Source organism: Ranitomeya variabilis, chromosome 6, assembly GCF_051348905.1.
Source record: "Ranitomeya variabilis isolate aRanVar5 chromosome 6, aRanVar5.hap1, whole genome shotgun sequence".
Taxonomy (NCBI): domain Eukaryota; kingdom Metazoa; phylum Chordata; class Amphibia; order Anura; family Dendrobatidae; genus Ranitomeya; species Ranitomeya variabilis.
The window spans coordinates 13,845,149-13,870,264 of record NC_135237.1 but is presented as its reverse complement, the minus strand read 5'-3'; the positions used below and the strand labels follow the sequence as shown (position 1 = coordinate 13,870,264).

The following is a 25,116-nucleotide window of genomic DNA, read 5'->3' as shown; positions in this document are numbered from 1 at the left end:
ATCACTCTGTGTGTAATGAGTCTATAGAATATAGGAGATTCACTTTCTGTATTGAAGAACTGAAATAAATTCAAATTTTGATGATATTCTAATTTAGTGAGAAGCACTTCTATGTCTGGTTAAAAATCAGTTACGCCTTAGGGTTTTAACTAAAAGTGTTCTCTGCTCCATCCTCTATATATCACTGTACATAGCAGACTACAGAATGAGTTACCAGTGCTCCCTCAGTGATCTCTGTATCTCCTCTCTTCTCCATTATCTATGTTGTGGTGTACATGGCAGACTGCAGAACGAGTTACCAGTGATCCCTCAGTGAGCTCATTCTGATCTGTGACCCTTATCTCTCTTCTTCTGATCCATCTTCTAATCTGATTCATCATAACATAAAAGTTTAGCTCATCGGACTGAGAAGAGGATAAGTGTTTCAGAGCAGAGACGAGCTCACTGATAGGTCACTGCTACCTCTTCTGCAGTCTGCTTTGTACAGTGATACCTAGAGGATAGAGAAGACAAGATGTTTCTAATTTTGTAATGAAACGCTATCATGAAAATGTTTTAAATAGAAAATATATGGATTTAAGGAATAAAAATATTCTTCTCCCTCCTTATCCTTTACTTTCCCTCTTGGCTGGAAGTGAAGCCTGTAAGACCCTTAGCACGAACAAAACTTTACCCAAAAGCAGAGAATATGAGAGTATTTATTTAGGGAAGGTGTTCCTGGCACTTGTATGAGTACATGGTATTGGGGGTCGGCAGGTGGAGGTCTCTGCGGTCGGCAGCTTCAGACCACAACGCGTCCTTGGTTTGTTCCCCCAGCGATCACACTTGTGCTTCCACTTCGGAATAGCTTACAGATGACGTTATTACACTTCTTCTTCTTCTTCCCAGATCTTCTGACACGAACAACCTGAAACATAGAAGAAATACAGGGACATGAGGGACCTAGAAGAAGCTTTTACCTGAGGGGCATGAGGGAGCTCTCATGACTTATGGTGATGGAGCAGAATGGACCCAGAAGAAGCTTTTACCTGATGGGCATGAGGGAGCTCTCATGACTTATGGTGATGGAGCAGAATCGACCTAGAAGATGCTTTTACCTGAGGGGCATGAGGGAGCTCTCATGATTTATGGTGATGGAGCAGAATCGACCTAGAAGATGCTTTTACCTGAGGGGCATGAGGGAGCTCTCATGATTTATGGTGATGGAGCAGAATCGACCTAGAAGAAGCTTTTACCTGAGGGGCACGAGGGAGCTCTCATGACTTATGGTGATGGAGCAAAATGGACCCAGAAGAAGCTTTTACCTGAGGGGCATGAGGGAGCTCTCATGACTTATGCTGATGGAGCAGAATGGACCTAGAAGAAGCTTTTACCTGAGGGGCATGAGGGAGCTCTCATGACTTATGGTGATGGAGCAGAATGGACCCAGAAGAAGCTTTTACCTGAGGGGCATGAGGGAGCTCTCAAGAGTTATGGTGATGGAGCAGAATGGACCTAGAAGAAGCTTTTACCTGAGGGGCATGAGGGAGCTCTCATGAGTTATGGTGATGGAGCAGAATGGACCTAGAAGAAGCTTTTACTTGAGGGACATAAGAGAGCTCTCATGGCTTATGCTGATGGAGCAGAATGGACCCAGAAGAAGCTTTTACCTGAGGGACGAGGGAGCTCTCATGACTTACGGTGATGGAGCGGAATGGACCTAGAAGCTTTTACCTGAGGGACATGAGGGAGCTCTCATGGCTTATGGTGATGGAGCAGAATGGACCTAGAAGAAGCTTTTACCTGAGGGACATGAGGGAGCTATCATGACTTATGCTGATGGAGCAGAATGGACCTAGAAGAAGCTTTTACCTGAGTGATATGAGGGAGCTATCATGACTTATGGTGGAGCAGAATGGACTCAGAAAAAGCTTTTACCTGAGGGACATGAGGGAGCTCTCATGACTTATGCTGATGGAGCAGAATGGACCTAGAAGAAGCTTTTACCTGAGGGATATGAGGGAGCTATCGTGACTTATGGTGATGCAGCAGAATGGAATCTGGAGGCGGCATCCGCCTGGCGAATATGAGAGAACTGATCTTTTCTGGTGGAGCAACGTAAAGCCTAGAGGTTATGGGACAGGTCTTTTCTATATTGGTAGAACTGAAATGGTCCCCGGAAGAATCATCCATCTGAGTTATATAAGCGATCTCATCCCTACTAGAGGAGCAGGATGGGACATGGAAGAAACATCAAACTGCACAATATAAGTAAGATCTTATCTGGTGGAGCAGAGATGGAGCCCAGAAGAATCATCCACCTAAGGTTTATAGGAGATATCATCTATAGTGGTGGAGCAGAATTGAAGTCTGGAAGAAGAATCCATCTGAGGGATATGAGAGACCTCATTTTTACGGATGGAGAAGAAAAATAGCCTTCAAGAATCATCCACCTGTAGAATTGTGAAAGGTTTTATCTATACTGGAGACTAGAGATGGGTGAATCCAAACAGTAAGGTTCAAGGTCCATACCGAACAGCTGGAGTTTGGGCATGGACCCCGAACACGGACTTCTCCAGGAAGTCTGTGTTACTGTTCGGCACCCCAAACATCGGGTGTTTACCACCCTATAATCTGCATAACAGTGCGAGAAACATTGGCGGCTCTGATCATCAGTAAAATCATTACCGCTAGTCAGAGAGCTGCGGTTCCCATGCTGTCAGGTGATAGTGTGAGCCAGCAACTGACACTGGTAGTAAAAAAGTTACCTTTGGTCACATGCGCCAGCTGATGAGGAAGTACTACTCCCACTAGCCCACACCTGCTGTCACTGAAAACAGCAAAAGCAGGCACGGCTGATGGGAGTTTTTGAACAACTGGCGCCTGTGCTATAAATAAATATATATATTTTTTTTAAATGACGTGGGGTTTCTTCTATTTTTGATAGCCACCAAGCAAAACTGACAGCTACAACCCTCAGCTGTCAGAGTTGATGTCAGTTGTTTTATGGCCGCTGACATCAAGCCCACAGGTTAGTAATGCAGAGGTGTTTTAAGACAACCCCATATAACTGTGAGTATAACTGTGCTTTTTTATTATATTTTCAAATAAAATGAGTCTGTGTCATTTATTTCAATTAAAGGATTTTATTCTGGCTGTGTGTTTATTTCAAAACTTACTATGGGGTTAGTAATGGGGGTTTCTTACAGACGCCTCTCCATTACTAAACTCTGGGCTTGATGCCAGCGGCCATAAAGCAGCTGACATCAACCCCACAACCATTTCCCCACATGCCACTGCACCAGGGCAAGAGGGAAGAGCCAGGCAAAGCGCCAGAATTGATGCATCTAAAAGATGTGCTTTTTCTGGGGCAGCTGCAGGCTGGGGGTGACAATATCCATGGCCCTTACTAGTCTGAGAATATCAGCCCCCAGCTGTAAGCTTTAGATTAGCTGGCTGTCAAAAATGGGGAGGACCCCACAACTTTTTTTTAAATTACTTATTTAAATTATTTGAAAAAATGGTGTGGACACCCCACTATTCTTGATAATCAGCCATGATAAAGCTGAGGGTTGCAACGAGTATACTCGTTGCTCGGGGGTCCTCCGAGTATTTTTTGGTGTTCGGAGATTTAGTTTTCCTCACCTCAGCTGAATGATTTACATCTGTTAGCCAGCTTGAATACATGTGGGGATTCCCTAGCAACCAGGCAACCCCCACATGTACTTAAGCTGGCTAGTAGCTGTAAATCATTCAGCTAGGGTGATGAAAACTAAATCTCCGCGCACTAACAAATACTCGGAGGTCATCCGAGCATGCTCTGGAAAACCCGAGTAACGAGTATACTCGATCATCACTATAGGGGATGTCTCATCTATAGGAGCGTTCCTACAAGGCGCATCCACCCAAGGAATATGGGACCAATCTAATCTACACTGGTGTAAAAGGCGAGTGCCTACAAGGGGCATCCACCTATACTGGAGGAGCATGAGAGCACTTTCAAGGGGCATCCAATGGAGGAATAAGGGAGATGTCTCATCTATAGGAGCATGCCTATAAGGGGCATCCACCCAAGGAATAAGGGAGTGGTCTCATCTATACTGGTGGGGCTGGAGACAGCCAACAAGGAACATCCATCAGAGGAATATGGGAGAGGTCTCATCTATACTGGTGGGGCAGGAGAGTGCCTACAAGAGGCATCCACCCAAGGAATAAGGGAGTGGTCTCTTCTATACTGGTGGGGCAGGAGACAGCCAACAAGGAACATCCATCAGAGGAATAAGGGTGCAGTCTCATCTATCTATACTGGTGGGGCAGGAGAGTGTGCAGCGCCCCAGAGTCCTGGTCGTTGCAGTACTGTGGCTCCGCCACTATGGGGAGCTATGGTGCGTCCGATGGCACTGAAGGAGTTCATCTGATCAGGTATCACAGACACCAATACATTTCACAGCCGGGCCTCCGGGGGGAGCTAAGGGTGCTATTCATTAGGCCACTCCCCACCATAGTGGGTAAACTGGGGGTCAGGCAGGAAGTTAGATCAGAAAGCTGACTGGGTTGGAACCAGGCAACACCTTGTGGCAGAGGGTGTTGCAGGGGAAGATACAGTAGGGTCTCTGTCAGGGGTGGGATCCTGACAGAGGCTTGGCAACGAGAACGAACGTAACGGGACCGTGCCTGCTCCGGGTAGCGGCGGTGCCCAAGAAAGGATTAGAAGAGAGATAGATTGTGCTGAGTGAGAAACGGGATCACGCAAAGGAGAAATACCAGTAGGAGTCGTGCTGTAAGACCGAAGCAACATCCTACTGAGGCGCAATACCGGTGGCCGGAACGCCGAGGGAGTAGAACAACATTCAGCTTCAAGCAATACTCCAAACAGCGGCAGGACAGTCAGTCTCAGGCGGGCTGTCTAACTCAAATCACCTATGAAGTCTTGGGAGGCAATTGTGGGAGAGGGGCGTCTCTAGGGTCCCGGAAGAACTCCAGGCCTACCCGTCAAACGGGTGCCGTTCCTACCCGAACCTCAGGGAGGGACGGAGGATTAGCAGAACATCATCTAGTCGAGTTGTGAGGGAACATCAGAAACAGACACAACAGTTGTGGGGTACTTTCCGTAAGCACAGCAGGGAAGGACTACAACACATAGCGCTAGGGGGAAGGCACAGATTTCCTCCTGTGAAGAGAACTCTGGAAGTGTCATTGAACCGGCCGGACTTGCGCAGCCTGGTGAGCCGTATTCTGGATTGAGGACCCAGAGATCTTCAGTAAAGAGGTAAAGAGACTGCAACCTGGTGTCCTCATTATTTATCGCGACCTGCACCCCACAACTGCACCGTTACAACACCACTTATTGCACCGGACGTCCCCCACTGACAGACAGGGCCACGGACCGGATCTAGCCACCGTGACAACCCCAGGACTGAGATCCCAGAGGCCCGGCTCCGGGTACCCCTCGGCCCTGCGGCGGTGTGGGGGCGCTCCAACTTGGTGTCACGAACAGGATCTACTTAAGCCTGAAGAATCAGGTCATGTGTGCCTTGGAACTGTGATTTGTTGTGCTTGGACTGTACTTTATTGCAAAGACTGTGCTGCGCCATTTACCGCCAAAAGTTCCCGCCAAAAACCGCCGCCATTGCTATGCCAGAGAAGCAGGAGGGCGTGCCATGGGAGGGGACTACCAAAGTGGCGCCAGAAGCGGTGATCGCCCCCTGCGCCTCTTGTTGCAAAGCGATGACCTGCCTCAAAGCAGAGAACCGCCCCCTGACTTGCGATGGCGGGAACGAGGTGAAGGAGGAGCTCGACCTTGGAGAAATGGCAGAGTCAGATGCATGCATTGCCGCCGAATGCCGGACAGCGACGATGAACAGCAGGTGCCCGAACAACGGCGAGGTGATCCCGGTTTGTCCTCACCCATCAGAAGAGGACTCGCGTCCACCGCCGGTGAGGGACCTGGACTCCTTGGAGACACCAGTGGAGGAGCCGAGCCTGCCTATCCTAGTCACGGAATCATGGAGGGCGGAGTTACGTCAAGAGATGACTCCGGAGGAGCCGCGGTCCGGGCTGCAGCCGATTCCAGTGTCCTTGTCAACGGACCGGAGCGACATCGGTGGAATCACATCAGGCGCAGGTATGGACGACATCCCTACTCCCCTGGCCGATTCTGCTCTCCCGACCGATCCGGCTCCCCTGATCGATCCCACTCCCGTGACTGCTCCCCACCCCGGCAATGATCTTCCTTCTTGGTGGAGCGGGATATCCTCACCTCCAACGCGATGGGGAAGCTAGTGCCTCCGCTACCAACCAAGATGGGAGAACCCATAGGTGTGGGCCTAGACGGGGTGATCCTTCGGTGGGACACCCCCTGGACAGGGCCGGATGGGACCCGGGAGGATGGCCTCACCCTTGCGGTACTTACCTGGGAGCAGTATAAGCAATGTCTGATCCAACACTGGAAAGATCGGGACGAGACCGAACCACCTGACACGCAACGTAAGAAGTCTGCTCCCGGCAGGAAAGACGTAGTAAAGCGGGGAACTGTACTGGCCTACCACCCGAAGAGGGGATGGGGCTCCATACAGGAACCGGGGCTACCAACTGATGTCTTTGTCACTGGCTATAATGTGAAGACCCCCTGCTGCAGTCGAAATGGTGACCCGTTACAAAGAGGGGATCAGGTGACTTACACCCGCCATCGGAGTGCACAAGGATGGTGTGCCCGGAACGTTCGACGGTGTGAGCCTGAGAGAGCGCCCCCTGTTGTCCCGATCATGACTGATCCCGATTTGCCGGACCTCGTTCCCATCACCACGGTACGTCTTGTAGCGGCTACCGAACTCACAAGCAGGATTAGCCTTCAAATCCAGGCACCGGCTGATCTGATGGCATCTGAGAGACCAACTACCAGTACGGGTGCCACGTTGGCTGGGGGACAAAGACCGCCCCCAGACTTAGAAGAATAAACCTCGATACCATGAATCTGTAAATAGTTACTGTTTTCCTGTGTTCTGCTAAACCCGTCCAGGGTAAACTTTTAAAGGGATCCTTTTGTTGACCCGGGATCCCTAGTGTTTTGTTTTGTTTGTCTTTCCAAAGTTTTTGCACAAGTCTTAAAAACTGCCGCAATCATGAACAGTGCATGATACAAACTTCTTGTACATAGTTTGCACCTTATTAAAGGCGCTCCCTACTGGTTTTACTTAAAGAAGGACTCTTTGCGAAGATACCGCACTGGAACCTTTGCTGAGTATGGACTGGTAGCTTGAGAAAATACGCTACCTCACAGAGACTTGGTCCTCTCTTAAAGGGGATGTTCATTTGCCGCATTTCGATAGAAATATTGCTTAAGACAAGTAGCAATAATGTTGATGAGAGAAAAGTGATGATAATGTTGTACGAGAAAGTTATATGTGTTTAATTAGTTAAATGTGAAGAAATACTGATGATGTGCTCTGAGAAGTAAAAAGGTGAAAGGTAGAAGAAGGATGCAGTGGACCCGTAGGGATAGACGTGGAGTCCAGCATGCATGATAGAAAGAAAGATAATGAGAAGGCTTAATGTTCAGAAGAAAATGCTTGATAATGTTGATAGATAGTTAGGATAGAAGGTAAACCCTGAGTCCTCATAGGAGTCATATAGAGATGGCTCAGTGCTCTTAAACTGAAAGTAATGTTATGTTCTATACTGTGTATAGTAGTTGAAAAGGCAGTAGGCCCTGGCTGAACGGGGCGGTCCTGTAACAGAAAGGAGAGGCAGTAGGTCTGGTGCCGATAGGACAGGCGGTCCTGCAGATTTAAAGAAGGAGAATGAGAAAGTTAAATTGCCTTATAATGTGATTATAAGAAGGTCTTTGGTGGATACAGAGTGTATGTCCTTAAAGGCAATGTTAAAGTATTGTTCAGCAATTTTTGCACTTAGTAGAATACCCGGTTGGGTAACAGGAGTTATTTATAGCCTGTAATTTATAATGTTTAATGTTTAACCATGTTTTGTAACGTTCAAGTATTCTCACCTCCCATAAAGGGAAGCTTGTTCAAGTATACGTATTGTTATTTGCACTCAACAAAAATTGTATGTCTTTTTGCTAAACTTGTATTGTTGTTTTCTTCTCAGTCCCGGAGTACTGTGTTTAACCAGGGGGGTGTGCAGCGCCCCAGAGTCCTGGTCGTTGCAGTACTGTGGCTCCGCCACTATGGGGAGCTATGGTGCGTCCGATGGCACTGAAGGAGTTCATCTGATCAGGTATCACAGACACCAATACATTTCACAGCCGGGCCTCCGGGGGGAGCTAAGGGTGCTATTCATTAGGCCACTCCCCACCATAGTGGGTAAACTGGGGGTCAGGCAGGAAGTTAGATCAGAAAGCTGACTGGGTTGGAACCAGGCAACACCTTGTGGCAGAGGGTGTTGTGGGGGAAGATACAGTAGGGTCTCTGTCAGGGGTGGGATCCTGACAGAGGCTTGGCAACGAGAACGAACGTAACGGGACCGTGCCTGCTCCGGGTAGCGGCGGTGCCCAAGGAAGGACTAGAAGCGAGATAGATTGTGCTGAGTGAGAAACGGGATCACGCAAAGGAGAAATACCAGTAGGGGTCGTGCTGTAAGACCGAAGCAACATCCTACTGAGGCGCAATACCGGTGGCCGGAACGCCGAGGGAGTAGAACAACATTCAGCTTCAAGCAATACTCCAAACAGCGGCAGGACAGTCAGTCTCAGGCGGGCTGTCTAACTCAAATCACCTATGAAGTCTTGGGAGGCAATTGTGGGAGAGGGGCGTCTCTAGGGTCCCGGAAGAACTCCAGGCCTACCCGTCAAACGGGTGCCGTTCCTACCCGAACCTCAGGGAGGGACGGAGGATTAGCAGAACATCATCTAGTCGAGTTGTGAGGGAACATCAGAAACAGACACAACAGTTGTGGGGTACTTTCCGTAAGCACAGCAGGGAAGGACCACAACACATAGCGCTAGGGGGAAGGCACAGATTTCCTCCTGTGAAGAGAACTCTGGAAGTGTCATTGGACCGGCCGGACTTGCGCAGCCTGGTGAGCCGTATTCTGGATTGAGGACCCAGAGATCTTCAGTAAAGAGACTGCAACCTGGTGTCCTCATTATTTATCGCGACCTGCACCCCACAACTGCACCGTTACAACACCACTTATTGCACCGGACGTCCCCCACTGACAGATAGGGCCACGGACCGGGTCTAGCCACCGTGACAACCCCAGGACTGAGATCCCAGAGGCCCGGCTCCGGGTACCCCTCGGCCCTGCGGTGGTGTGGGGGCGCTCCAAGTGCCTACAAGGGGCATCCACCCAAGGAATATGGGAGAGGTCTCATCTATACTGGTGGGGCAGGAGAGTGCCTACAAGGAACATCCACCAGAGAGATCTAATTTATACTGGTGGGGCAGGAGAGTGCCTACAAGGGGCATCCACCCAAGGAATATGGGAGAGGTCTCATCTATACTGGTGGGGCAGGAGAGCGCCTACAAGGAACATCCACCAGAGAGATCTAATTTATACTGGTGGGGCAGGAGAGTGCCTAGAAGGAACATCCACCAGAAGAGTATGAAGTATACGGGACAGGTCTCATCACTGTGGAGCAATTATGGGTTGATGAAAGATTGGTGAAACTATCGGCTCTGTGGTGCTAATATATTACTAACCAGTGGGACACCAGGCCATCTTTTACATCATTACAGTCCGGGATCCAAGAGTTCACGTTTCTCCTTGTGGAGAGTGACATGCTAAGCCTGACATGCTGAGGTGAGGAGACTTTTAAGCCGCAATGCTCCTCTGGGAAATATGCAAATTGTCTCTTCAGAGAGGAAGAGGACTGGAACTCTAGAGTCACCTATTGGAAATAGCAATCCTAACAGTCAATATCGACTCTCTAACGAGCCTTGTCACATGACTTAGGATGAAAGCCAAAACCAAAATCTGAATTTGCAGACACTGTATTTTGGGTTTGGCTGTTTGAGAGGCGTCTGACTGTGATCCATGGGGTGACATTTCTGCTTGTGGAGAGTGACATGTTTTGACGAGGGACAGTACTCCGAAATACAGTGTCTGCAAACTGAGATTTTGAAGTAGTATTTTTTCCTAAGTCATGGGGCAAGGCTCGTTAGAGTCGATACTGACTGTTAGGATTGCTACTTCCAATAGGTGGCGCTAGAGTTCCAGTCCTCTTCTTTTCTGCAGACAATTTGCATCATTACAGTTCAGAAAGTTCAATTGTATATAAGACATAAGTCCCTTTAAGAATCACAGGTTATTAATTTAATTGAGAAGAAAAACAAGAAAGATACAAAAAAAGATTATAATCATTTAAATTATTATTGAAAACATCCCGATCATTGGAGAAGAGTCAACTGCAGAGGAAGAAAGGGGGAAGAAGGAAATGTTCTGTAAAGAGATAAACAAAGAAAACCTAAGGAGATGCGGAAAACCACTTAGTGGTGCTCCAAGAAATAAAACATTCCAGAAGAATATCAGCTGTATGATCATTGTGGGTTCAATAGTGAAAATGTTGCTTTTAACTTCAAATTATTCAATAGCTTTCTTCTTCATCAAAAAGAGCAGTGTAAAGTATGGGGGTAACGTAAGGGGAGGAGAATATCAGGAGCGGTGACACCTTTCAGTAGATGATATTTGAGGCATTTCATCCAAAAAGGAATACAGTCTCCTATGGTTGTATTACCTTGTTCTGGCCGATACATTGTATATCCTTAGAGCCATCATCACCCAGATCCAGAGCACACATTTTCACATCCTGCAACAAAGACACAAGAAAAGTCATCAACAGAAGAAGAAAGCCGAAAACTGATCACAATTATCACATAACCTGAGTGTAAATGTAACTAATTCACCACAAGACGAGGAACAAAGATGATATCCAGCAATCAACAACTAGAAAAGGAGTCCAACATCATTATAACCACATGGAACACAAAAGATGAATCTGGGGAGATAGATAGATATACAGTGGGTACGGAAAGTATTCAGACCCCTTTACATTTTTTACTCTTTGTTTCAATGCAGCCATTTGGTAAATTCAAAAAAGTTCATTTTTGTACTGTGTTTTACATAGAGGCAGTATTATAGTACTTATATTCTTGTACATAGGGGGTAGTATTATAGTACTTATATTCTTGTACATAGGGAGTAGTATTATAGTAGTTATATTCTTGTACATAGGAGCAGTATTATAGTAGTTCTATTCTTGTACATAGGGGCAGTATTATAGTAGTTATATTCTTGTACATAGGAGCAGTATTATAGTAGTTCTATTCTTGTACATAGGAGCAGTATTATAGTAGTTATATTCTTGTACATAGAGGCAGTATTATAGTAGTTATATTCTTGTATATAGGGGCAGTATTATAGTAGTTATATTCTTGTACATAGGAGCAGTATTATAGTAGTTATATTCTTGTACATAGGAGCAGTATTATAGTAGTTATATTCTTGTACATAGAGGCAGTATTATAGTAGTTATATTCTTGTACATAGGAGCAGTATTATAGTAGTTATATTCTTGTACATAGGGGCAGTATTATAGTAGTTATATTCTTGTACATAGGAGCAGTATTATAGTAGTTATATTCTTGTACATAGGAGCAGTATTATAGTAGTTATATTCTTGTACATAGAGGCAGTATTATAGTAGTTATATTCTTGTATATAGGAGCAGTATTATAGTAGTTATATTCTTGTACATAGGGGCAGTATTATAGTAGTTATATTCTTGTACATAGGAGCAGTATTATAGTAGTTATATTCTTGTACATAGGAGCAGTATTATAGTAGTTATATTCTTGTACATAGGAGCAGTATTATAGTAGTTATATTCTTGTACATAGGGAGCAGTATTATAGTAGTTATATTCTTGTACATAGGAGCAGTATTTTAGTAGTTATATTCTTGTACATAGGAGCAGCATTATAGTAGTTATATTCTTGTACATAGGAGCAGTATTATAGTAGTTATATTCTTGTACATAGGGGGCAGTATTATAGTAGTTATATTCTTGTACATAGGGGCAGTATTATAGTAGTTATATTCTTGTACATAGGAGCAGTATTATAGTAGTTATATTCTTGTACATAGGAGCAGTATTATAGTAGTTATATTCTTGTACATAGGAGCAGTATTATAGTAGTTATATTCTTTTTAGTTATGTTACTCATGTCAATAATGAGCAAACAAGAATTCAGTACAATGCCAAGAATCTATCTAGCAAAATTTGCTGACTGATATATTTTTTTAGCTACATTAACCCCTTCACCCCCAAGGGTGGTTTGCACGTTAATGACCCGGCCAATTTTTACAATTCTGACCACTGTCCCTTTATGAGGTTATAACTCTGGAACGCTTCAACGGATCTTGGCGATTCTGACATTGTTTTCTCGTGACATATTGTACTTCATGATAGTGGTAACATTTCTTCAATATAACGTGCGTTTATTTGTGAAAAAAATGAATATTTGGCGAAAATTTAGAAAATTTCGCAATTTTCCAACTTTGAATTTTTATGCCCTTAAATCACAGACATATGTCACGCAAAATACTTAATAAGTAACATTTCCCACATGTCTACTTTACATCAACACAATTTTGGAACCAACATTTTTTTTTGTTAGGGAGTTATAAGGGTTAAAAATTGACCAGAAATTTCTCATTTTTACAACACCAATTTTTTTTAGGGACCACATCTCATTTGAAGTCATTTTGAGGGGTCTATATGATAGAAAATACCCAAGTGTGACACCATTCTAAAAACTGCACCCCTCAAGGTACTCAAAACCACTTTCAAGAAGTTTATTAACCCTTCAGGTGTTTCACAGGAATTTTTGGAATGTTTAAATAAAAATGAACATTTAACTTTTTTTCACACAAAATTTATTTCAGCTCCAATTTGTTTTATTTTACCAGGGGTGAAGGAGAAAATGGACCCCAAAAGTTGTTGTACAATTTGTCCTGAGTACGCTGATACCCCATATGTGGGGTTTAACCACTGTTTGGGCGCATAGCAGAGCTCGGAAGGGAAGGAGCGCTATTTTACTTTTCAATGCAAAATTGACTGGAATTAAGATGGGACGCCATGTTGCGTTTGGAGAGCCCCTGATGTGCCTAAACATTAAAACCCCCCACAAGTGACACCATTTTGGAAGGTAGACCCCTTAAGGAACTTATCTAGATGTGTGTTGAGAGCTTTGAACCTCCAAGTGTTTCACTACAGTTTATAACGCAGAGCCGTGAAAATAAAAATTCTTTTTTTTTTCACAAAAATGATTGTTTAGCCCCCAGTTTTGTATTTTCACAAGGGTATCAGGATAAATTGGACCCCAAAAGTTGTTGTCCAATTTGTCCTGAGTACACTGATACCCCATATGTGGGGGGGAACCACTGTTTGGGTGCATGACAGAGCTCGGAAGGGAAGGAGCGCCATTTGGAATGCAGACTTAAATGGTTTGGTCTGCAGGCGTCACGTTGCATTTGCAGAGCCCCTGATGTACCCAAACAGTACAAACCCCCCACAAGTGACCCCATATTGGAAACTAGACCTCCCAAGGAACTTATCTAGATGTGTTGTGAGAACTTTGAACCCCCAAGTGTTTCACTACAGTTTACAACGCAGAGCCGTGAAAATAAAAAATCCTTTTTTTCCCCACAAAACTTATTTTTTAGCCCCCAGTTTTGTATTTTCCCAAGGGTAACAGGAGAAATTGGACCCCAAAAGATGTTGTCTAATTTGTCCTGAGTACGTCGATACCCCATATGTTGGGGTAAACCCCTGTTTGGGCACACGGGAGAGCTCAGAAGGGAAGGAGCACTGTTTTACTTTTTCAACGCAGAATTGGCTGGAATTCAGATCGGATGCCATGTCCCGTTTGGAGAGCCCCTGATGTGCCTAAACAGTGGAAACCCCCCAATTATAACTGATACCCTAATCCAAACACACCCCTTACCCTAATCCCAACAGTAACCCTAACCACACCTCTAACCCTGACACACCCCTAACTCTAATCCCAACCCTATTCCCAACCGTAAATGTAATCTGTTATGACCCCAATGGCAGAGGGTCTCAAAAGTACATACCAAGTCTGCAAACACAAAAAACCAGCTCATAGGGCAGTGGTAACTGGGCTGACCGTATATCTAATCCTAGCACCACAAATAGCAGCAGCCGGGGAACGTGCCTACGTTGATTCTAGACGTCTCGCGCCAGCCGGAGAACTAACTAACCCTAGAAGGGAAAAGATAGACCTTTCTTGCCTCCAGAGAAAAGACCACAAAAGTTGGATACAAGCCCCCAACAAATAATAACAGTGAGGTAAGGAGAAAAGACAAACGTAAGAATGAACTAGATATTTAGCAAAGAGAGGCCCACTGACTAATAGCAGAATATAGTAAGACGACTTATATGGTCAGCAAAAACCCTATCAAAATTTCCACGCTGGATATTCAAGAACCCCCGAACCGTCTAACGGCCCGGGGGGAGAACACCAGCCCCCTAGAGCTTCCAGCAAAATCAGGAATCACATTTAGTACAAGCTGGACAAAAAATAAGAGCAAAGCAAATAACCAAAAAACAAGGAAGCAGGACTAGCTTAATTTTGCAAGATCCAAGACCAGCAGACAGGAGCAAACAGAAAGGAACTGATTACAACGATGCCAGGCACTGGACTGAGAAACCAGGAAGTTTATATAGCGACACCCCTGGACTAACGACCCAGGTGGGTGCCAAACTGAGGAAAGACAATCCCAGAGTCATATCACTAGTGACCACAAGAGGGAGCCAAAAAAGTCTAATTCACAACAGTAATCCAAACCCTAACCCTAACTTTAGCCCCAACCCTAACTGTAGCCTTAACCCTAGCCCCAACCCTAGCCCTAACCCTAGCCCTAACCCTAACCCTAGCAATAACCCTAGCCCTAGCCTCAACCCTAGCAATAACCCTAGCCCTAACCCTAGCCCTAACCCTAACCCTAGCCCTAACCCTAGCCCTAACCCTAATGGGAAAATGGAAATAAATACATTTTTTTTATTTTTTTATTTTTCTCTAACTAAGGGGGTGATGAAGGGGGGTTTGATTTACTTTTATAGCGGGTTATTTAGCAGATTTTTATGATTGGCAGCCGTCACACACTGAAAGACGCTTTTTGCAAAAAATATTTTTTTGCATTACCACATTTTGAGAGCTATAATTTTTCCATATTTGAGTCCACAGAGTCATGTGAGGTCTTGTTTTTTGCGGGACGAGTTGACGTTTTTATTGGTAACATTTTCGGGCACGTGACATTTTTTGATCGCTTTTTATTCCGATTTTTGTGAGGCAAAATGATCAAAAACCAGCTATTCATGAATTTCTTTTGGGGGAGGCGTTTATACCGTTCCGCGTTTGGTAAAATTGATAAAGCAGTTTTATTCATCGGGTCAGTATGATTACAGCGATACCTCATTTATATCATTTTTTTATGTTTTGGCGCTTTTATACGATAAAAACTATTTTATAGAAAAAATAATTATTTTGGTATCGCTTTATTCTCAGGACTATAACTTTTTTATTTTTTCGCTGATGATGCTGTATGGCAGCTTGTTTTTTGCGGGACAAGATGACGTTTTCAGCAGTACCATGGATATTTATATCTGTCTTTTTGATCGCGTGTTATTCCACTTTTTGTTCCGCAGTATGGTAATAAAGCGTTGTTTTTTGCCGCTTTTTTTTTTTTTTTCTTACGGTGTTTACTGAAGGGGTTAACTAGTGGGGCAGTTTTATAGGTTGGGTCGTTACGGACGTGGCGATACTAAATATGTGTACTTTTATTGTTTTGTTTTTTTTATTTAGATAAAGAAATGTATTTATGGGAATAATATATTTTTTTTTCTTTATTTAGTATTTTTTTTTTTTTTTTTTTTTTTTTACACAAGTGGAATTTTTTTTTTTTTACTTTGTCCCAGGGGGGGAAATTACAGATCGGCGATCTGACAGTTTGCACAGCACTCTGTCAGATCACCGATCTGACTTACAGCACTGCAGGCTTACCAAGCGCCTGCTCTGAGCAGGCACTCGGTAAGCCACCTCCCTCCCTGCAGGACCCGGATGCCGCGGCCATCTTGGATCCGGGACCTGCAGCGAGGAAGGAGGTAGGAGACCCTCGGAGCAACGCGATCACATCGCGTTGCTGCGGGGGTCTCAGGGAAGCCAGCAGGGAGCCCCCTCCCTGCGCGATGCTTCCCTGTACCGCCGGCACACCGCGTTCATGTTTGATCGTGGTGTGCCGGGGTTAATGTGCCGGGGGCGGTCCGTGACCACTTCTGGCACATAGTGCCGGATGTCAGCTGCGATATGCAGCTGACACCCGGCCGCGATCGGCCGCGCTCCCCCCGTGAGCGCAGCCGATCGCGTATGACGTACTATCCCGTCGGTGGTCATATGGGCCCACCCCACCTCGACGGGATAGTACGTCAGATGTCAGAAAGGGGTTAAAATCATTGCTGTCAGCATCATGAGTGTAAAGATTGGATGTATATGACAATGGTTCTTCTGTCCACATACAATTTAGTTGGTTTAAGTGAATAGTTCTTTAAACGTATATAGATTAATACTAGATGGTGGCCCGATTCTAACACATCGGGTATTCTAGAATATGCATGTCCACGTAGTATATTGCACAGCGACGTAGTATACAGCACAGAGCCACGTAGTATATTGCACAGCGACGTAGTATACAGCACAGAGCCACGTAGTATATTGCACAGCGACATAGTATACAGCACAGAGCCACGTAGTATATTGCCCAGCTACGTAGTATATTGCCCATCCACATATGTCACAGGTTAAAAAATAAAAAATAAACATAATCACCTTCCGAGGGGCCCTTGTAGTTCTGTCGCCTGTGTTCGGTTCAGGCAGCAGCTTCCGGTCCGAGGGTGTGATGACGTCGCGGTCACATGACTGTGACGTCATGGCAGGTCCTTGTCGCACATCAACCTTAGCACCGGAACCTGCCGCTTGCATGGACCGGTCACTGGAGCGTCGAAAAGGCGGCGGAAGGTGAGTATATAATCATTTGGGTTTTTTTATTATTATTTTTAACATTAGATGTGTTTACTATTGAGGCTGCATAGGCAGCCTCAATAGTAAAAACTTGGTCACACAGGGTTAATAGCTGCGGTAACGGAGTGAGTTACCCGCGGCATAACGTGGTCCGTTACCGCTGGCATTAACCCTGTGTGAGCGGTGACTGCGGGGAGTATGGAGCGGGCACTGACTGCAGGGGAGTAGGGAGGGTCTAATCGGACTGTGCCCGTCGCTGATTGGTCGCAGCAGCCATGACAGGCAGCTGGCGAGACCAATCAGCGAATGAATATCCGTGACGGAAGTTGCAGACAGAAAGACAGGAGTACCCCTTAGACAATTATATATATAGATATGCCATACATATTTTTAGTGGTTATTTATGGACACAAATCTTCCTGTTTCCTTATTTGGTTTTGGTCTTGTAGTGATGGAACAATCTCCTAATAACATTAAATCATAGAATGATAGAGTTGAAAAGGACCTCCAGGGTCATCGGGACCTCCAGGGCTATCAGGACATCTGGAGTCCTTGTGTCTAACCCCCTGCTCAATGCCGGACTCACTAAACCATCTCAGATAGATGTCTGTCCAACCTCTGTGTGAGGACTTCCATTGAAGGAGAACTCACCACCTCTCATGGCAGCCTGTTCCACTCATTGATCACCTTCACTGTCAAAAAGATTTTTCTAATCTCTAATCTGTATCTTCTCCCTTTTAGTTTCATTCCGTTGCTTCTCGTGTTTCCATGTGCAAATGACAATAATGATGATCCCTCTGTGACAGCCCTCCAGATATTTGTCGACAGCTCTTACAAGTCTCCTCTCAGCCTTCTTTTTTGCAAGCTAAACATTCCCAGATCCTTTAACTGTTCCTCATAGGACATATTTTGCAGTCCACTCACCATCCTGGCAGCTCTTCTCTGAACTTGCTCCAGTTTTTCAATGTTTTTTTTACAATGCGGTTGTTACAGAACTGCAACACAGAACTAGGATAGGATAGGGGGAAAACTGACCCTGCACTGAGACTAGGCTGATACCCTACGATGGAGTGGGCGACCCATTCCTTGCGAATACACCCACCGACGACTAGGTTAATCTCAGCGAAGACCTATAAATAGGTGGAAGGAGGTCCCTGAAAGATCTAAGGACTGGGTACAAAAACAGGTCACCTCCTAATAGAAAACACAGAGAAGGCTGCAGGAACAAACTGAAAACAGAAACTAAGGCTAGCAGAACCAGAGGTCCCAGAACTGCACAATATCAAACATAGAAAGCTATCAAAGCACCTAGCCAGAACTCTAGCGGAATAACACTGTTGTCCAGCAAGGACTGGGAGGCAGGTGCTGGGTAACAGTGGCGCCCAGAACTGGACACAGTATTACAGATGAGGTCTGACCAAAGAGGATTAGAGGGAGATAATGACTTCACGTGATCTAGACTCTATGCTTCTCTTAATACATCCTAGAACTGTGTTTGCCTTTTTGCTGCTGCATCACATTGTTGACTCATGTGCAGTTTGTGATCTATTAGTATACCCAAGTCTTTTTCACACGTGCTCTTGCTTAGTTCTATTCCTCCCATTCTGTAGAGGTAATTTTCATTTTTCTTTCCCAGATGTAGAATATTGCATTTCTCACTGTTAAATACCATTCTGTTAGTCGCTGCCCATTGTTCAAGCATCTCTAGATCCTGCTGAATCCTTTCTATCTTCTCTAGTGTTACCTATCCTTTCTAGCTTTGCATCGTCTGCAAATTTGATGAGTTTACCTACACTGAGCCAGTTATGAATCCACCTAACCGTTGTCTTGTCAATCCCATACTTGGTCATTTTTTTCAATAAGGATAGTATGAGATTCCTTATCAACTGGTCCTTAGCGTCTTGCCACCATCTTCTTTCCTTTTTTGAAGATTGCAACAACATTTGCCCTTCTCCAATCTTCTGGGACTTTTCCTGTTCTCCATGATTTTTCAGAGATTCTGGCTAGTGGTTCTGCATTTTCCTCTGTTAACTCTTTCTATACACTAGGATGTAATTCATCTGGACCAGGAGATATAAATTAACTCAGTGTTCCCTCCCAGTCTCTCTGTTTATGGATAATGTGGATTATTTTATTCCTTTGATGGCACCGTGAAGATCAGTTGATGTTACAATTACTTTCTTAGAGAACACAGAGGCAAAATAGGAATTTAAAAGTTCTGCCTTTTCAACATCATTTTTGACCACTTCACCCTTTTAATCCTGTAAAAATCCTATAGCATCTGTGACTTTTCCCTTTTCAACATCATTTTTGACCACTTCACCCTTTTAATCCTGTAAAAATCCTATAGCATCTGTGACTTTTCTTTTGCTTTTGACATATCCCCCAAAATCCTTTGTATTACTTTTGGTCTCCCATGCATGCCTCACTTTATTGCTGGCTTTTAGCTCTTCTAACTCTTGCCCTGCATTCCCTGCAAACAGCATTATATTCTTCTTTAGATATGCCCCCTCTTTCCGTTTGATATACTTGTACATTTCTTTTTTTCCTTTTTACCAAGTGTTCAAGTTCTGTTCATCATCCACAGAACTGTACAGAACTTGTACTTTATGTCTGACCAGTGGATCAGCCCGGGAGGAGATACTTAATAATAAGACTTTTGGGATATTATGCAGGGTATACATTATGTTATGTGTTATCTCTGTGTTTCCATTACTCACTCCGTCCGGCTTGAAATCACATTGCGATAAATCCGGATGCTCAGACTTCAGGCACACCGTCTCTTTAATGATGAAGGATCTTCCATCTGGGACTTTACCCTCCTATTAAATAGAGAAGGATAAATATTTATATTAAGTAATAGAAACTCGTGACAGTTACTATTGTTCCTGACGTTGTCACACTTTTTTTTACACTCTACAATAAAATATTCTCTATGTTTTTTCAAGATTGTTCCCTTGTCAGCAGAGGAGCAGATTTGGATGTAAAACTGTAAATATGCAAATATCTAATTTACATAACAAGCTGCAAATGAAATGCATTCTGGGTAATTCTTTATAATCAGTGCTTTACCTCTGGGGGAGCAATGTGGATCTGCTGCAGGGATTTGTATAAGTATGTGACCCCCTCCTTCTGGTTGTAGAGGTCGGTGATGTCTCCTATAGATCTTCCATCTTTGATCCCCGGATCTGCAGTGTCAGAGAGACAGCTGTGTAATGTGACACCAGAGAGCAGCAGCAGAGACAGCCGAGACAGCCGAGACAGCCTCCAGCTCCTCATCGTGGCCTCTGTTAGGGGTAATGTCCGCTCCCCGCTCCGCTGCTCTTTTTTATTGAACCTCTAGTTCCTCATATTCCTGGGCGATGGTGAAATCCTTACATCCGCGCTGCTGACGGGAAACTGAGGCTGAGGAGAAATGACTGAATCTAACCGAGATCTCCCTGGGACAAAGCAACTCAGTCAGAGGAGATTACAGCTTGAGGACAAGGAATCTCATCTCATTATCATTAAAGGGCGGGGTCAGCAGAGTAATCTCATTATCATTAGAGGGCGGGGTCAGCAGAGTAATCGCATTATCATTAGCGGGCGGGGTCAGCAGTGTCATCTCATTATCATTAGAGGGTGGGGTCAGCAGAGCAATTGCATTATCATTAGAGGGCGTGGTCAGCAGAGTCATCTCATTATCATTAGAGGGCAGGGTCAGCGGAGTCACCTCATTATCATTAGAGGGTGGGGTCAGCAGAGTAATCGCATTATCATTAGAGGGTGGGGTCAGCAGAGTAATCGCATTATCATTAGAGGGCAGGGTCAGCGGAGTCACCTCATTATCATTAGAGGGCAGGGTAAGCGGAGTCACCTCATTATCATTAGAGGGTGGGGTCAGCAGAGTAATCTCATTATCATTAGAGGGTGGGGTCAGCAGAGTAATCGCATTATCATTAGAGGGCAGGGTCAGCGGAGTCACCTCATTATCATTAGAGAGTGGGGTCAGCGGAGTCACCTCATTATCATTAGAGGGCGGGGTCAGCGGAGTCACCTCATTATCATTAGAGGGCAGGGTCAGCGGAGTCACCTCATTATCATTAGAGGGCGGGGTCAGCAGAGTCATCTCATTATCATTAGAGGGTGGGGTCAGCAGAGTAATCTCATTATCATTAGAGGGCGGGGTCAGCAGAGTAATCTCATTATCATTAGAGGGCGGGGTCAGCAGAGTAATCTCATTATCATTAGAGGGCGGGGTCAGCAGAGTCATCTCATTATCATTAAAGGGCGTGGTCAACAGAGTCATCTCATTATCATTAGAGGGCGTGGTCAGCAGAGTAATCGCATTATCATTAGAGGGTGGGGTCAGCAGAGTAATCTCATTATCATTAGAGGGTGGGGTCAGCAGAGTCATCTCATTATCATTAGAGGGCGGGGTCAGCAGAGTAATCGCATTATCATTAGAGGGCGTGGTCAGCAGAGTCATCTCATTATCATTAGAGGGCAGGGTCAGCGGAGTCACCTCATTATCATTAGAGGGCAGGGTCAGCGGAGTCACCTCATTGTCATTAGAGGGCAGGGTCAGCGGAGTCACCTCATTATCATTAGAGGGCGGGGTGAGCAGAGTCATCTCATTATCATTAGTGGGTGGGGTCAGCAGAGTAATCGCATTATCATTAGAGGGCGGGGTCAGCAGAGTAATCTCATTATAATTAGAGGGCGGGGTCAGCAGAGTAATCTCATTATCATTAGAGGGCGGGGTCAGCAGAGTTATCTCATTATCATTAAAGGGCGTGGTCAACAGAGTCATCTCATTATCATTAGAGGGCGTGGTCAGCAGAGTAATCGCATTATCATTAGAGGGTAGGGTCAGCAGAGTAATCTCATTATCATTAAAGGGCGGGGTCAGCAGTCATCTCATTATCATTAGAGGGCGGGGTCAGCAGAGTAATCGCATTATCATTAGAGGGCGTGGTCAGCAGAGTCATCTTATTATCATTAGAGGGTGGGGTCAGCAGAGTAATCTCATTATCATTAGAGGGTGGGGTCAGAAGACTAATCGCATTATCATTAGAGGGCAGGGTCAGCGGAGTCACCTCATTATCATTAGAGGGCGGGGTCAGCAGAGTCATCTCATTATCATTAGAGGGTGGGGTCAGCAGAGTAATCTCATTATCATTAGAGGGCGGGGTCAGCAGAGTAATCTCATTATCATTAGAGGGCGGGGTCAGCAGAGTAATCTCATTATCATTAGAGGGCGGGGTCAGCAGAGTCATCTCATTATCATTAAAGGGTGTGGTCAACAGAGTCATCTCATTATCATTAGAGGGCGTGGTCAGCAGAGTAATCGAATTATCATTAGAGGGTGGGGTCAGCAGAGTAATCTCATTATCATTAGAGGGCGGGGTCAGCAGAGTCATCTCATTATCATTAGAGGGCGGGGTCAGCAGAGTAATCGCATTATCATTAGAGGGCAGGGTCAGCAGAGTCATCTCATTATCATTAGAGGGCGGGGTCAGCAGAGTCACCTCATTATCATTAGAGGGCAGGGTCAGCGGAGTCACCTCATTATCATTAGAGGGCAGGGTCAGCGGAGTCACCTCATTATCATTAGAGGGCGGGGTCAGCAGAGTCATCTCATTATCATTAGAGGGTGGGGTCAGCAGAGTAATCGCATTATCATTAGAGGGCGGGGTCAGCAGAGTAATCTCATTATCATTAGAGGGCGGGGTCAGCAGAGTAATCTCATTATCACTAGAGGGCGGGGTCAGCAGAGTCATCTCATTATCATTAAAGGGCGTGGTCAACAGAGTCATCTCATTATCATTAGAGGGCGTGGTCAGCAGAGTAATCGCATTATCATTAGAGGGTGGGGTCAGCAGAGTAATCTCATTATCATTAGAGGGCGGGGTCAGCAGAGTCATCTCATTATCATTAGAGGGCGGGGTCAGCAGAGTAATCGCATTATCATTAGAGGGCGTGGTCAGCAGAGTCATCTTATTATCATTAGAGGGTGGGGTCAGCAGAGTAATCACATTATCATTAGAGGGCGGGGTCAGCAGAGTCATCTCATTATCATTAAAGGGCGTGGTCAACAGAGTCATCTCATTAGAGGGCGTGGTCAGCAGAGTAATCGCATTATCATTAGAGGGTGGGGTCAGCAGAGTAATCTCATTATCATTTGAGGGCGGGGTCAGCAGAGTCATCTCATTATCATTAGAGGGCGGGGTCAGCAGAGTAATCGCATTATCATTAGAGGGCGTGGTCAGCAGAGTCATCTCATTATCATTAGAGGGCAGGGTCAGCGGAGTCACCTCATTATCATTAGAGGGCAGGGTCAGCGGAGTCACCTCATTGTCATTAGAGGGCAGGGTCAGCGGAGTCACCTCATTATCATTAGAGGGCGGGGTCAGCAGAGTCATCTCATTATCATTAGAGGGTGGGGTCAGCAGAGTAATCGCATTATCATTAGAGGGCGGGGTCAGCAGAGTAATCTCATTATCATTAGAGGGCGGGGTCAGCAGAGTAATCTCATTATCATTAGAGGGCGGGGTCAGCAGAGTTATCTCATTATCATTAAAGGGCGTGGTCAACAGAGTCATCTCATTATCATTAGAGGGCGTGGTCAGCAGAGTAATCGCATTATCATTAGAGGGTGGGGTCAGCAGAGTAATCTCATTATCATTAGAGGGCGGGGTCAGCAGTCATCTCATTATCATTAGAGGGCGGGGTCAGCAGAGTAATCGCATTATCATTAGAGGGCGTGGTCAGCAGAGTCATCTTATTATCATTAGAGGGTGGGGTCAGCAGAGTAATCACATTATCATTAGAGGGCGGGGTCAGCAGACTAATGGCATTATCATTAGAGGGCAGGGTCAGCAGAGTCATCTCATTATCATTAGAGGGTGGGGTCAGCAGAGTAATCGCATTATCATTAGAAGGTGTGGTCAGTAGAGTCATCTCATTATCATTAGAGGGGTGGTCAGCAGAGTCATCTCATTATCATTAGAGGGTGGGGTCAGCAGAGTAATTGCATTATCATTAGAGGGCGTGGTCAGCAGAGTCATCTCATTATCATTAGAGGGCGGGGTCAGCAGAGTAATCTCATTATCATTAGAGGGCAGGGTCAGCGGAGTCACCTCATTATCATTAGAGGGCGGGGTCAGCAGAGTAATCTCATTATCATTAGAGGGTGGGGTCAGCAGAGTAATCGCATTATCATTAGAGGGCAGGGTCAGCGGAGTCACCTCATTATCATTAGAGGGCGGGGTCAGCGGAGTCACCTCATTATCATTAGAGGGCAGGGTCAGCGGAGTCACCTCATTATCATTAGAGGGCGGGGTCAGCAGAGTAATCTCATTATCATTAGAGGGTGGGGTCAGCAGAGTAATCGCATTATCATTAGAGGGCAGGGTCAGCGGAGTCACCTCATTATCATTAGAGGGTGGGGTCAGCGGAGTCACCTCATTATCATTAGAGGGCGGGGTCAGCGGAGTCACCTCATTATCATTAGAGGGCAGGGTCAGCGGAGTCACCTCATTATCATTAGAGGGCGGGGTCAGCAGAGTCATCTCATTATCATTAGAGGGTGGGGTCAGCAGAGTAATCTCATTATCATTAGAGGGCGGGGTCAGCAGAGTAATCTCATTATCATTAGAGGGCGGGGTCAGCAGAGTAATCTCATTATCATTAGAGGGCGGGGTCAGCAGAGTCATCTCATTATCATTAAAGGGTGTGGTCAGCAGAGTAATCGAATTATCATTAGAGGGTGGGGTCAGCAGAGTAATCTCATTATCATTAGAGGGCGGGGTCAGCAGAGTAATCTCATTATCATTAGAGGGCGGGGTCAGCAGAGTAATCTCATTATCATTAGAGGGCAGGGTCAGCGGAGTCACCTCATTATCATTAGAGGGCAGGGTCAGCGGAGTCACCTCATTATCATTAGAGGGCGGGGTCAGCAGAGTCATCTCATTATCATTAGAGGGCGAGGTCAGCAGAGTAATCGCATTATCATTAGAGGGCGTGGTCAGCAGAGTCATCTTATTATCATTAGAGGGTGGGGTCAGCAGAGTAATCACATTATCATTAGAGGGCGGGG

At 45.4% G+C, this 25,116-nt stretch overlaps 1 protein-coding gene across 1 annotated transcript; it reads right to left on the bottom strand.

The window, feature by feature from the left end:
• Positions 1-684: 684 nt before the first annotated feature.
• LOC143781314 (cathelin-related peptide SC5-like) lies at positions 685-20,458 on the bottom strand. The gene is made up of 4 exons (XM_077267862.1): positions 20,109-20,458; positions 19,757-19,858; positions 10,673-10,744; positions 685-907 (listed from the first exon to the last, which is right to left on the bottom strand). The coding sequence occupies exons 1-4, from the start codon at positions 20,313-20,315 to the stop codon at positions 782-784; spliced, it is 507 nt and encodes a 168-aa protein (XP_077123977.1). The 5' UTR covers positions 20,316-20,458; the 3' UTR covers positions 685-781.
• Between the last annotated feature and the right edge of the window lie 4,658 nt (positions 20,459-25,116).

Bases quoted from the DNA above. Each gene is read 5' to 3' on its own strand.
- LOC143781314 (XM_077267862.1), bottom strand. From the start codon at position 20,315: ATGAGGAGCTGGAGGCTGTCTCGGCTGTCTCGGCTGTCTCTGCTGCTG. The intron at 10,745-19,756 runs GTGAGTAATGGA...TCTTTGTTGCAG, and splicing joins GTGATTTCAAGCCGGACGGA to GATGTGAAAATGTGTGCTCT. The intron at 908-10,672 runs GTAATACAACCA...TCTATGTTTCAG, and splicing joins AATGTATCGGCCAGAACAAG to GTTGTTCGTGTCAGAAGATC.